Below are 15,259 nucleotides of genomic sequence, written 5' to 3' on the forward strand. Positions count from 1 at the left end.
GGACGGAGGGACTCGGAAAATGCATACTGCACGACAACTGCATGTTATTTGCATTATTATCACTTACTGAGATACACAACACGGGAATCACAATTAACAATATTTAATGTCATTTCAAAATGCACGGCACCCAGCAAACGCGTACATAAAAAGTTGGCTCACTTTAACTTTTGTCGTGTTGGTTGGTACCGCGCTGCTCTCCAAATTCTCCAGCGCGTCCTCATCAAGCTGGCTGCTTTGGCTGCTGTTCGTTGTCGGATTATCCATGAGAAAATCATCTGTAATATCCATACTGGGACCAACACACACTTCTCGCCTTTTCATCTTTTTGTCTGCAGACAGTTCTTGGGGTTGCGCGCTATGATGTCATCAGTTTATGCACAGGTGGGCAGGTATTGGGATACCCGCCTGTTACTGCGGGCAGGTATAGCCAGGTAGCATAAATGTAAATCTATGCTACTGGCCCAGCAATGCCTCAGTAAGTGATAATAATGACCAACATGCACCTGCATAATGTGACCCCTTTAAAAGTGAAGGCAGGACTCCTAACAAAGGGCAGAGGTGTAAAATCAGCTTTGTCCATTTCATCAGTTCATCTGTTGTAGCTGAGCTGTTAGTGTTGGCAGTTGTGGTTCTTATCCACATGATTAAACGGGCACTTTCCCACTTGGATCAATATCAGGCAGAAGCTTCATACGGGTCTCAATCACAAACACGTCTGAAAGCCACTGTGTCATCAGTGTCTTCCTGTTTGTTTTAACCTTCTGTTTCTGGTTTGATTTGTGCCCAGGGAGGTTACAAACATCTGTCATCCTTCAGAATTTAAAATATTTCAACTGACGCGATCTCTCCAAATCACTTCACGTGGCAGCGTCTGCCAAACTGCTAATTCATGTCGTCTGATACCCAGTTGAAATTCCCAAGTCTTTGTTGTTCATTCCTAACTCAAAGTCAGTTTCGCTCCAATAATTACTCTTAATAACTCCTTGTGCTGTCAGATCATTGAGGAATTCCAGTGAGGAGTGAAGTTTTCTTCTTGGTCTCCCAGTTCTAGCTCCTAGGATCCTTTTATAGTTTTTTTTTTTTAAATGTTTTTTTCTTTTGTTTGTTTTTTAGTTGGCTCTGGTCCCGTCTCTACAGCAGGTGAGCCTCGATGCGGAGCCAGTGCAGTCCCTGCCCGATGTAGCGCACCAACTCAGTCATGCTGCTTTGCTGACTCAACGGCCCCATCACAGAGTCCAACTCCTGGAAGAACTCTGCAGGAGGCAACACACACACACACACACACACACACACACACACACACACACACACACACACACACACACACACACACACACACACACACACACACACACACACACACACACACACACACACACACAGACTTACTGCACCATGTTGCTGCGTGGGCAGTTCTGTCACAGCACAATTTAACATCTTCTCACAGATATTTGAAAGCATAAAAAAAAACTGTTGCTTTAAACAATTCAGACCAAATGATTATTTGATTTGTTACTGCAAAGTTTAAATAATGATTTGATAAGGAGGACGTAACATGGCTTTAAAAAAAGGTGAGACTGAAGAGCACCAGGTAAACAGCTTGTGATTTTTTTAGTGGGCACCTAAACGAACACTGGTGATTGTGCAGCAAAGGATGTCTGGTGTCACGAGCTTGCATTTCCAAAATAAACACTTTCATATGTGTAAGATTTTAAAATGTTCTTGCTTTAGTGGCTTCCGTTTGTTGCTACACAAACCCAGTAACAGCCAAATGTCAGCGGTTTGGAATAAATGTTAATTTATTCCATGTACTTTACTGCATCTGTGGGATTTCTGCAGCTTTGCTGATGGATTTTAAATATTTTCTTGGGTAATCCACTCGACTTCAACAATGATAAAATTGAACATGTTGATCTGCTGACCTTTGCAGTAAGTGAAGTAAACGGGGTTCCACATGGAAGCAGCTGGTGTTACAACTACTCATGGCATTGGATGCTGCTCTGCTAATGTAAAAACTGCTCCAAAAACAGAATGGTAGTTTGCAATCATTTATAAAACTGGAAAAATCTACATTCTTCAAGTATTTGATTATTTGATATTCAGGTAATGACTGAGCTAATTAGCCGAGCTCAATCACCTGAATGGCCACTAAATTAGCTACTTGAATAATAACGTGTATCTGGCTGGAAAATGAGATTTATTCCAGTAATTTCGTGCAACTACTGTGTCCATTCTGTATGTGTTCACAACTAACATTACAATGATATCAAGTTCATAAATTTGATAAAAATGTTTCCTTGCAGGTGTGACATTAGTCATTTACATCTACAATTTAGTTTGACAGTGACAAAGCAGCAGTCATGAATGGATTATGGTGCGTTCCATTTGGACTTGGAGGTTGGTATTTCCCAGTTACGCCCCACAGGAATGCCCCCTGAAGTTGTTATTCCAATTTGTATTCTCACTGTCAAAGATTTAAAGCTACAGTGTGTAAGATTTAGTGTATCTAGGGGTGAAGATGGTAAACTGCATTATTGCCTGTCACAATTTAGTGTCCCTTCACATTTTCCATTCTTTGGCAAGTGGGTTTCATACTACTTTACCTTCTTTGACATAAGCAATGTGTATATCCTCCATGTCACAGAAATGAGGGTTCTCAAAATTGTTAGGCTGCAATAGAAACCAGTAGACAGTGTTTGGCAGAGCAACCACTGACCCCTAATGGAGTCATCAACACTGAGACAAAATGCAAAGGTGAAGTAAATATGTCCCTTTGAGCTACTACAGTAGTGTTCAGAATAATAGCACTGCTATGTGACTAAAAGATTAATCCAGGTTTTGAGTATACGATATTCTTATTGTTACATGGGAAACAAGGTACCAGTAGATTCAGTAGATTCTCACAAATCCAACAAGACCAGCATTCATGATATGCACACTCTTAAGGCTATGAAATTGGGCTATTAGTAAAAAAAGTAGAAAAGGGGGTGTTCACAATAATAGTAGCATCTGCTGTTGATGCTACAAACTCAAAACTATTACGTTCAAACTGCTTTTTTATCAATCCTGTGAATCACTAAACTAGTATTTAGTTGTATAACCACAGTTTTTCATGATTTCTTCACATCTGCGAGGCATTAATTTTGTTGGTTTGGAACCAAGATTTTGCTGGTTTTATTAGTGTGCTTGGGGTCATTGTCTTGTTGAAACACCCATTTCAAGGGCATGTCCTCTTCAGCATAAGGCAACATGACCTTCAAGTATTTTGACATGTCCAAACTGATCCATGATACCTGGTATGTGATATATAGCCCAACACCATAGTAGGAGAAATCCCCTCTCCAATCAACTTTTTAATCAAACTACGCTGTTCTTCTGAACAATGTCTTGAACGTCCCATTTTCCTCAGGCTTTCAAAGAGAAAAGCATGTTCAACAGGTGCTGGCTTCATCCTTAAATAGGTGACACCTGATTCACACCTGTTTGTTCCACAAAATAGACAAACTCACTGACTGAATGCCACACTACTATTATTGTGAACACCCCCTTTCTACTTTTTTTTTTACTAATAGCCCAATTTCATAGCCTTAAGAGTGTGAATATCAATCAATCAATCAATCAATCAATTTTTTTATATAGCGCCAAATCACAACAAACAGTTGCCCCAAGGCGCTTTATATTGTAAGGCAAGGCCATACAATAATTATGTAAAACCCCAACGGTCAAAACGACCCCCTGTGAGCAAGCACTTGGCTACAGTGGGAAGGAAAAAACTCCCTTTTAACAGGAAGAAAACCTCCAGCAGAACCAGGCTCAGGGAGGGGCAGTCTTCTGCTGGGACTGGTTGGGGCTGAGGGAGAGAACCAAGAAAAAGACATGCTGTGGAGGGGAGCAGAGATCAATCACTAATGATTAAATGCAGAGTGGTGCATACAGAGCAAAAAGAGAAAGAAACAGTGCATCATGGAACCCCCCAGCAGTCTACATCTATAGCAGCATAACTAAGGGATGGTTCAGGGTCCACCTGATCCAGCCCTAACTATAAGCTTTAGCAAAAAGGAAAGTTTTAAGCCTAATCTTAAAAGTAGAGAGGGTGTCTGTCTCCCTGATCTGAATTGGGAGCAGGGTTCCACAGGAGAGGAGCCTGAAAGCTGAAGGCTCTGCCTCCCATTCTACTCTTACAAACCCTAGGAACTACAAGTAAGCCTGCAGTCTGAGAGCGAAGCGCTCTATTGGGGTGATATGGTACTACGAGGTCCCTAAGATAAGACGGGACCTGATTATTCAAAACCTTATAAGTAAGAAGAAGAATTTTAAATTCTATTCTAGAATTAACAGGAAGCCAATGAAGAGAGGCCAATATGGGTGAGATATGCTCTCTCCTTCTAGTCCCCGTCAGTACTCTAGCTGCAGCATTTTGAATTAACTGAAGGCTTTTTAGGGAACTTTTAGGACAACCTGATAATAATGAATTACAATAGTCCAGCCTAGAGGAAATAAATGCATGAATTAGTTTTCAGCATCACTCTGAGACAAGACCTTTCTGATTTTAGAGATATTGCGTAAATGCAAAAAAGCAGTCCTACATATTTGTTTAATATGCGCTTTGAATGACATATCCTGATCAAAAATGACTCCAAGATTTCTCACAGTATTACTAGAGGTCAGGGTAATGCCATCCAGAGTAAGGATCTGGTTAGACACCATGTTTCTAAGATTTGTGGGGCCAAGTACAATAACTTCAGTTTTATCTGAGTTTAAAAGCAGGAAATTAGAGGTCATCCATGTCTTTATGTCTGTAAGACAATCCTGCAGTTTAGCTAATTGGTGTGTGTCCTCTGGCTTCATGGATAGATAAAGCTGGGTATCATCTGCGTAACAATGAAAATTTAAGCAATACCGTCTAATAATACTGCCTAAGGGAAGCATGTATAAAGTAAATAAAATTGGTCCTAGCACAGAACCTTGTGGAACTCCATAATTAACTTTAGTCTGTGAAGAAGATTCCCCATTTACATGAACAAATTGTAATCTATTAGACAAATATGATTCAAACCACCGCAGCGCAGTGCCTTTAATACCTATGGCATGCTCTAATCTCTGTAATAAAATTTTATGGTCAACAGTATCAAAAGCAGCACTGAGGTCTAACAGAACAAGCACAGAGATGAGTCCACTGTCCGAGGCCATAAGAAGATCATTTGTAACCTTCACTAATGCTGTTTCTGTACTATGATGAATTCTAAACCTGACTGAAACTCTTCAAATAGACCATTCCTCTGCAGGTGATCAGTTAGCTGTTTTACAACTACCCTTTCAAGAATTTTTGAGAGAAAAGGAAGGTTGGAGATTGGCCTATAATTAGCTAAGATAGCTGGGTCAAGTGATGGCTTTTAAGTAATGGTTTAATTACTGCCACCTTAAAAGCCTGTGGTACATAGCCAACTAACAAAGATAGATTGATCATATTTAAGATCGAAGCATTAAATAATGGTAGGGCTTCCTTGAGCAGCCTGGTAGGAATGGGGTCTAATAAACATGTTGATGGTTTGGATGAAGTAACTAATGAGAATAACTCAGACAGAACAATCGGAGAGAAAGAGTCTAACCAAATACCGGCATCACTGAAAGCAGCCAAAGATAACGATACGTCTTTGGGATGGTTATGAGTAATTTTTTTCTCTAACAGTTAAAATTTTGTTAGCAAAGAAAGTCATGAAGTCATTACTAGTTAAAGTTAATGGAATACTCAGCTCATAGAGCTCTGACTCTTTGTCAGCCTGGCTACAGTGCTGAAAAGAAACCTGGGGTTGTTCTTATTTTCTTCAATTAGTGATGAGTAGAAAGATGTCCTAGCTTTACGGAGGGCTTTTTTATAGAGCAACAGACTCTTTTTCCAGGCTAAGTGAAGATCTTCTAAATTAGTGAGACGCCATTTCCTCTCCAACTTACGGGTTATCTGCTTTAAGCTACGAGTTTGTGAGTTATACCACGGAGTCAGACACTTCTGATTTAAAGCTCTCTTTTTCAGAGGAGCTACAGCATCCAAAGTTGTCTTCAATGAGGATGTAAAACTATTGACGAGATACTCTATCTCCCTTACAGAGTTTAGGTAGCTACTCTGCACTGTGTTGGTATATGGCATTAGAGAACATAAAGAAGGAATCATATCCTTAAACCTAGTTACAGCGCTTTCTGAAAGACTTCTAGTGTAATGAAACTTATTCCCCACTGCTGGGTAGTCCATCAGAGTAAATGTAAATGTTATTAAGAAATGATCAGACAGAAGGGAGTTTTCAGGGAATACTGTTAAGTCTTCTATTTCCATACCATAAGTCAGAACAAGATCTAAGATATGATTAAAGTGGTGGGTGGACTCATTTACTTTTTGAGCAAAGCCAATAGAGTCTAATAATAGATTAAATGCAGTGTTGAGGCTGTCATTCTCAGCATCTGTGTGGATGTTAAAATCGCCCACTATAATTATCTTATCTGAGCTAAGCACTAAGTCAGACAAAAGGTCTGAAAATTCACAGAGAAACTCACAGTAACGACCAGGTGGACGATAGATAATAACAAATAAAACTGGTTTTTGGGACTTCCAATTTGGATGGACAAGACTAAGAGACAAGCTTTCAAATGAATTAAAGCTCTGTCTGGGTTTTGGATTAATTAATAAGCTGGAATGGAAGATTGCTGCTAATCCTCCACCCCGGCCCGTGCTACGAGCATTCTGACAGTTAGTGTGACTCGGGGGTGTTGACTCATTTAAACTAACATATTCATCCTGCTGTAACCAGGTTTCTGTTAGGCAGAATAAATCAATATGTTGATCAATTATTATATCATTTACCAACAGGGACTTAGAAGAGAGAGACCTAATGTTTAATAGACCACATTTAACTGTTTTAGTCTGTGGTGCAGTTGAAGGTGCTATATTATTTTTTCTTTTTGAATTTTTATGCTTAAATAGATTTTTGCTGGTTATTGGTAGTCTGGGAGCAGGCACCGTCTCTACGGGGATGGGGTAATGAGGGGATGGCAGGGGGAGAGAAGCTGCAGAGAGGTGTGTAAGACTACAACTCTGCTTCCTGGTCCCAACCCTGGATAGTCACGGTTTGGAGGATTTAAGAAAATTGGCCAGATTTCTAGAAATGAGAGCTGCTCCATCCAAAGTGGGATGGATGCCGTCTCTCCTAACAAGACCAGGTTTTTCCCCAGAAGCTTTGCCAATTATCTATGAAGCCCACCTCATTTTTTGGACACCACTCAGACAGCCAGCAATTCAAGGAGAACATGCGGCTAAACATGTCACTCCCGGTCCGATTGGGGAGGGGCCCAGAGAAAACTACAGAGTCCGACATTGTTTTTGCAAAGTTACACACCGATTTAATGTTAATTTTAGTGACCTCCGATTGGCGTAACCGGGTGTCATTACTGCCGACGTGAATTACAATCTTACCAAATTTACGCTTAGCCTTAGCCAGCAGTTTCAAATTTCCTTCAATGTCGCCTGCTCTGGCCCCCGGAAGACAATTGACTATGGTTGCTGGTGTCGCTAACTTCACATTTCTCAAAACAGAGTCGCCAATAACCAGAGTTTGATCCTCGGCGGGTGTGTCGTCGAGTGGGGAAAAACGGTTAGAGATGTGAACGGGTTGGCGGTGTACACGGGGCTTCTGTTTAGGGCTACGCTTCCTCCTCACAGTCACCCAGTCGGCCTGCTTTCCCGGCTGCTCGGGATCTGCCAGGGGGGAACTAACGGCGGCTAAGCTACCTTGGTCCGCACCGACTACAGGGGCCTTGCTAGCTGTAGAATTTTCCACGGTGCGGAGCCGAGTCTCCAATTCGCCCAGCCTGGCCTCCAAAGCTACGAATAAGCTACACTTATTACAAGTACCATTACTGCTAAAGGAGGCCGAGGAATAACTAAACATTTCACACCCAGAGCAGAAAAGTGCGGGAGAGACAGGAGAAGCCGCCATGCTAAATCGGCTAAGAGCTAGTAGCTACGCTAAGCTAGCGGATTCCTAAAAACACGCAAAGTGAATAATGTGTAAATAATTTAGAGGTGATTCAGCAGGAGTGCTTTAGTTAAGGCACATAAAGATTACACTGGGAAACAAATCGTAATCTAGATAACTAGATCAATCTAACTGCGCAGATTAAACAGCTAACAGATACAGAAAAACACCGCTGTGCTCCGGAACAGGAAGTGATACAATACCGCAGTGAGAGCCAACCACCAGTAGAGGCCTACTGGTGGTTGGCCACGTAGATATGAAGCCTTCATTCTGAGCTCACATTGTTATTGGTGCAGGTAAGTTCCATACTAATGAAAAGATGGTTACAAATGTTATATAACGTTTCTGCTAATAAATACCTCTAAATCCTACACACTGTAGATTTAAATATTCAATTAGCAGCTGTCGTAACTTGATAAAACACTAGCGATTGATTAACAAGATGCTCATTACATTTGGAACAGGTTTTAACAGGCCAGAGACAACAGCACCACTTTATCAAACTAACAAACTTTATCAACATCACTGTAAATGTAGCGTAAAGAAAACGTGCACACATACCTTGGCTGTCAGCAGCCAGTCTGTCAGCACTCTCCCAGTGTTCGTAGCTCCGCAGGATGTTGTTTGTGATGTTAACATGACTGGCAGCCATGTGGTGAATTCGCTGGGGAATAGCCACACTGCCAGATGAGCCTGGAGCACCTCCACATCCTCCTCCTGCTCCTCCACTTCCACTGCTGGCTGGGGAGGGGCTGAGTGAGAGAGGAGATGGACTCCCATTGACTCTGCAACATACAGCCAGGCGGTTAGTAACCTGCACCGTTTGATAACACACACAATAAAAGAAAAATAATGCAGAAAACCACATTTACTGCTCTCAAAGGTGCATCTTACAAACACTACAAACACTTACTTTCTCACTTTAAAAGATGATTGTTTTAAATACTGATATTTCTAAGACATGAATTCTTATTCACTGCACGTTTAAACAAGAGCAGCGCGCTCGTGGAGCGCAAACCTCCACCAGCACTAGACTCCAATTCCACAAGCTTTTACCTTGGAAAAAATTTCAAGTTCAAAGTCTTGTTAGAAGAGGCATTTCTAAAATATCATACAAAATATCCATCAAAAGGGCTTTTCAATGTTAAAATCAGATATCTGCTGAATCTGCAATATGGATCAGATGTGGGTCAAACTTGGTCTGTTCAGTGAAGGTGTCCGTTTGCGCCTCACTGTCACAAATGAGACTCAGTGAGGCACTTTTGATTGAGATAGAATGCAAAATGTACATCAAATGGTCTTTTCAATAATAAATTCAAATGTCCACAAAATTCACAATCTGGATCAGATCCGGTGTCGCCGACCGGATGTCTCCCTAAAATCGGTCCGCCCTGCCTTCACTGTGCACGCGTCATTTCAGAGTGTCAGCAGCAATTCATGGATTATCACCTCATTTCTGCTTCAGACTGCCTCCAGTCATCATCTGTCTCAGTGACAGATATCTGAAGGTTTTGTACAACAATCATTTCCACATAAATTCAACATTATTTCATCATAAAAGACGGAGGAAGCAAAAACTGACTTTAGAATGATTAAGAGGTTTTATCTTGTCATCTGGTGGTTAATAATCACATTAATCCATTTGATCACTTTGGGTGTAAAGACTCAGACTCAGACGAGCTGCTGAGCTGTGAAATGATGCTATGAGCAGTGGAGGCAGGGCGGTCTGTCCGCGTCTGGGACACCGGATCAAACTCTGTCCGGTCTGCGACACCGGATCAAACTCTGTCCCGTCTGCGACACCGGATCAAACTCTGTCCGGTCTGGGACACCGGGTCAAACTCTGTCCGGTCTGGGACACCGGATCAAACTCTGTCCCGTTGGCGACACCGGATCAAACTCTGTCCGGTCTGCGACACCGGATCAAACTCTTGTAGAAGAATTTTTAGGTCCATATTTGAACTGTGATGAACTATCAAGTGTCCTGATCCGAACTGTATGTCCTCTGGTTGAACTAGCAGGTGTTCAACCCAAAAAAAGGGCTCTATTAGTCATTCAGTCTGTCAGGGGCTTTCCAAGGCCTCTTAGGTGCTTTCCCGCAGGCCACGTGCAGGGGCCTCAGGCCAGCTGCACGTGTGACTGAGGCCACGTGCAGGGGGGGCCTCAGGCCAGCTGCACCTGTGGCTGAAGGTCTTTTAAAAAAATCAGTTGTAAATCCTTCATGTTTTAATGGGAGCATTTGTCACATTGAAATAATGGCCTAACACCTGCTTAGGGTTCACTAGGGGACGCTTCCAATAGAAAACCATGTCTTAGGAATGAAATAAATAAAAAAGTTGAAGGAGGAGCGATGCCCGCGGGTCTCCAATAAATAGACGAGCGCGGTTGTCATATTCAGTCCCTCTAGAGGACTCAGTTTGTCTAAGCTCTGTGTCGAAGGCTTAAATAAACTTAAAAACTCTGTGCATTTTATCTTGCTTAAGGCTGAATTATTCTAAAGTGTTGTGTCCTTTTTCTAGCATATCACTTGCAATTAGTTTGTGTTATCTAAAAGAAGACATCCCGAGAAGACTAAAGACGAGCCGCGACAGAACTTGGCGAGCCAGCTTCAGGAGGGTCCAGGGGCATTCCGGCAGCCTGGGGCAGTCCAGCTCATCCCTCCAGACCGTAAATAACAGTGATCACGACTAAAAGGTAAGCAGAAACCTTTTATAATTTCTGCACGATCTGGAGGAGTGAGTCGGGATTTCCGCCCAAGTTGACAGGTGATATTTTTAATTGCCTCTTACCCAAAAGAACCTGGACTAAGAAAATTGATAAGAGACTAAAAAAAGATAAGATTGAAAATTATCAGGCCTTGTAGATAAAATGCTCAGAAGGTGTGTGTGTTCCCGGGAAAAAGAATGTCTGTGTGAGCGAAAGGTCAGGAATGTTCATGAACTCTGGTGCGGAAAAGAATGTGTGGAGAACTAACCTGGATGTTTTTGGGGAATGCTTGGGGAATAATTGGTGTTGAAATTCGTTACTAACGTGCCGGCTGATAGCATGCGCTGTAGGGGTTAATTTAGGGGAGTATACTGACAAATAGATACATTGTAATACAAGGTTATTTAAAGAGTTTAACAGAGACTGAAGTGAAATAAGTGAGAAAAAGAGTTTAACAGAGAGTACGTGCAGAGGAAGCACAAGATAAGCGCCTGAGGGGGCGCAGTAGAAATACCGTACGTGATAAAGAGATTTAAAGAGAAAGTGCAAAGTAGCACAGCTGACAGTAAGTAAAAGAGCTCAATAAAGGATGTCATTTTTTAAGAAAAGAGAAAAACTATAAAAAATAAATAAATAAATAAATGAATGAAGAGTTAGTGCAGAATACATGAGAATTAATGAAGCAGAAAATAGTGCAGTAAGGCACCAGATACACGCTTGTGGGGCGTGGGAGAAGAATAAGTAATTAAGTACACAGTAATATGAGTTTTTTATAAGAAAAGAAAAAGAGAGTATTTTCAGTGCAAAGGCACATTAAGCTCACGAGGAGCTCAGTAAGTGAAAAAAAAAAAAAAAGGTAGAAGAAAGTGCAGAAAGGCACAGGATACGCACGCGAGGCGCGGTAAGGCGTAGAAATAAATGAAATATTGTATGCTCAGAAAGGAGCTTGTGAAAATAATATAGTAAGCACAGGATACGCACGCGAGGCGCGGTAAGGCGTAGAAGTAAATGAAATATTGTATGCTCAGAAAGGAGCAGGTGAAAAATAATATATTAAGCACAGGATACGCACGCGAGGCGCGGTAAGGCGTAGAAGTAAATGAAATATTGTACGCTCAAAGAGGGCTTGTAAAAAAGTAATATATGAAGTTGCTGACAGCGCCGGAGAAGCTGTCTAATGTGAAGAAGAGATACATGCTTAAACAGAACACATTGGTGTTAAGTGAATAAAAAGGTTGTTTAAAGCCGCGGAGTGAAAAGTGGCAGAAGTCTAGATAGAGATATATAGAAAGTTGTTTTTAATAATTTTTGTGTATAAAGCTGTTGAAAATTGTGTGTGGGAGAGTGGAGAGTAAGCGGGGAGGTGCAAGCAAAGCTGTGAGGGCTTGCAAGCTGGCTGACATACAAGATTAATGTGAAAGAGTACGAGGGGGAGGTATTTAGACCCAACAGGAGGACTTGGGAGGTGCATGACAGGCAGAGAGGAAAGTGTGAAACAGAGACGTGAAGAAAAAGACAGGAGAAGAGTGCTATGTAAATACAGAGAAGGTAGATATTATTTCAAAGAGAGAAAACTAATAAACAAACATAGCAGAAAAAGACGAGAAGCAGAAAGTTAAAAAATTAGAAGGAAAATAGAAAGTCGGGAGCAAAGACATTAGGAGGTGTTAGGGTTGTAAGAGGATTAAATAAATAAAGTTGGTTATAAATCAAAAGAGTTAAAGCTTAGATTATAGTGAAAAAGCTGACAGACTGATCAATGCTTGGGACAGTCATTGATGGGAGACTTAAGTGATGATGAAATAATACTCCCAGAACATTACTTGACTGACGGAGACATTGAAACCCAGGGAATCAGGACACATTTTTGGCTGGAAAGGACCTATTTTGACAGTGTAGGAGCAGAACATTGGCAGGACGAACAAGAGATCAATCAGAAATTATGGCAGATTACTAAGGTAATCAATCTGAAGCAAAAGAAAGAACAATTCCCTCTAATTAATTGGGAGCTGCTGATAAGACGTCTGTGGCATCAGGGTTTAACCCCGTGGCTGGAGCTGCTTTGTGCTGATCCTAATAAAGAACTTAGCATACCATTAAATCATTTAATAACACTGCCAACCGATCCAGGTGAAGAACTGTTTCCTAGGTTGACTCTGACTGTGGTCCCAAGGAAGGTTCGGTGGGAAACAGGTAAATTTTCGTATTTAGTTAATGAAAAAGAAGACGGGCATAACAGTTGGAAATTTAATCTTTTAAGGGTTTAAAATACAAAACAGGTGTTACAGCCAGCAAGTTATTGGTCTGGATCAGGACAGCCCTGAGGGACTACCAGAACACCATAGAAACACCTCACATAGCGTTTGTCAGGGTTACATGGGTAACTCTCAAGGTCAAGGTCGGGAAAGTACCCCGCTAGACTTAGTACTAAGAAAATATCCAGGAAAACGCACTAAGGCCAACCAATGTATGAGAAAGTGGCACAAAAGGTCACATGGGGGCAGGCAATGGCTTTGGAGGGATCATTTGATCCGGTGATGTGGTGAAGCAGTTGCGGTAGAAATACAGAAAAAATAAATTAAAGATCAGCAGAAGAACGTAAATAACAACAAAAAACGCACTGAAGAAAAAGAAGTTTTGGCCTTGTTCAAGCAGGAAGCACAGAGGCTACAGCAGAAAAGAGAAAAAATGACAGAGGAAAGATCCAAAGAGACTAAAGCCAGTGCACCGAGCTGGGAATCAGAGCCACCCCCATATAAACGTCATGATATGGGAAAGACAGCTGGACAATTTGTATTAGGAACTCGTGAAGAGGACCAAGGCATGGATGTGGAGGGCAAATTCACACTGACACTAAAAGCTCGAGAGCCACAAGGAGGACAGGTCCTCAGTCTGTCAAATGGATCATACAAGGTCTCCAAGTCCGAAAGTAAGTGGTCGCTCACCACGACCAGCAGGGGGGGCCACAAATAACAGTGACACAGGAGGCAGACGAGGATAAAGAGAGAGACCTGAAGGCTCCGCCTGCACATCGAGGTCCACTGAAAACCGTCCCCTCCCACCATAAGTCAGCCGACTGGACCTTCACAGGCTATAGAGGCTCCGAAGAGTGGCACAAGAGCTTCTGTGACACACTGGATCTGGCCAGAAGAGATAATGAAGAACTAGCTGAGCAACTTCGGCTAGCGAAGGAAAGAATACAAAGACATAGGGACGCGAGGAAGAAGAATATTACAACAATCGACGCCCAATCAAGGGAATCACATTATAGAGCCACCCACCCGGAAAATTTCTGGTGAGATCATCATTGAGAGTGCAAAAGAGGCCCGACTCAGGCAAAGACAACAATGTGTAGCCAAAGACATAGCGGCTTTAGAACAGAATATAACCGACTGGATGGACTGCCTGGAACCAGTCAGTCGCACTCGATCTGGAAGACAGTATGGAGCCCGCACAGAAGAAGAGGAGGACGAAGACCTCATATGCCCATTGGTGGTTAGAAATGGTCATCATGTGTATACCCCATGGAGCTGGACAGGACATGGTGGGGCTGGCCAACAGACTGCCAGACATCACCCAAGGAGCTGGGAGATGGATAACTGCCTTAGAAGAAGGCACTGCAGGGGTAACCTTGTCTTTAGGTGACATAAAAGCCTTGCTAATGCATGTCATGGGAAAACATGACACTGAAGAATTAGCAGGAAAGGTTGGACTAACACAAATGATGGGCACTAATCAACATGATGAAGTCCCCTTTAATCGCTATAGAAACTCCATGTGGGAAGGACTGAGAAGAAAGTACCCTGAGGTCTTGGATCCCTCTAAATTGGATGATGAGGAGTGGACACCTGAAGAGTGCCCAAAGAAGTTCCTGCACCGATTCCAGAAGAGATGGGCGGAGGAAACAGGAAATGCATGGAACCATTCTCCAGCAACAGAAATCCTGTTTAAAATAACTGTAAAAAAGGCTCTACCAGATGAGGTTCAGAAAGCCCTAGATGGAGTCGTGGACTATCAAAAATGAATTGGGCTTTATACTCTGAGCATATTTGTCACCATCTTGAAACTACAAGAAAGAAAAACAAAAAGAAGAAGATGCAGCAAAATCCCTGACGAAAAAATTGGTGCAGATGCAGTTGGGAGAGCTAACCAAAGTCAAGAAAGAAAAAACAAAGACCCAGGCACCAATGATGACCCCTGTTCCTTCTGAGTCGGCAAGCACAGGCCCTACGGCAAACACTGCTGCCACCATACAGGCACCTGTGGTAACAGCCACACAGAGCCCCCAAGGAGCAGCAGGAAGCACTCCTACAGGAGAAGTCTCAGCACCAGTGGAGCATCACTATCACTACCATAGCACTGGCACACCCGGAAATGGACCCACCTACAGTCATGGGTGGAGAGGAGAGTCACGGAACTTTCAAGGTCAAAGAGGAGGGTGGCGAAGAGGATCTCGCCAACCTTCATTTGGAAGCAGATTCCAAAACTCAGCTCCCAGGAACGTCAAGCGGGACCGCCTATGGGAC

The 15,259-nt window shown here is 42.3% G+C and overlaps 1 protein-coding gene across 1 annotated transcript in view; it reads right to left on the reverse strand.

Annotated features, from left to right (window-relative positions):
* Positions 1-1,094: 1,094 nt before the first annotated feature.
* The window catches only part of aff2 (AF4/FMR2 family, member 2), a 689,661-nt gene continuing 675,496 nt past the window's right edge, over positions 1,095-15,259 (reverse strand). The window contains exons 24-25 of the mRNA XM_034181164.1: positions 8,589-8,812; positions 1,095-1,256 (exon numbers count right to left, since the gene is read on the reverse strand). Of these exons, the coding sequence (XP_034037055.1) occupies positions 1,135-1,256; positions 8,589-8,812 (346 nt within the window). The 3' untranslated portion in view covers positions 1,095-1,134. The remainder of the gene's footprint in view (positions 1,257-8,588; positions 8,813-15,259) is intronic.

The sequence above is a fragment of the Thalassophryne amazonica genome, chromosome 11 (genome assembly GCF_902500255.1).
Source record: "Thalassophryne amazonica chromosome 11, fThaAma1.1, whole genome shotgun sequence".
Classification (NCBI taxonomy): Eukaryota; Metazoa; Chordata; class Actinopteri; order Batrachoidiformes; family Batrachoididae; genus Thalassophryne; species Thalassophryne amazonica.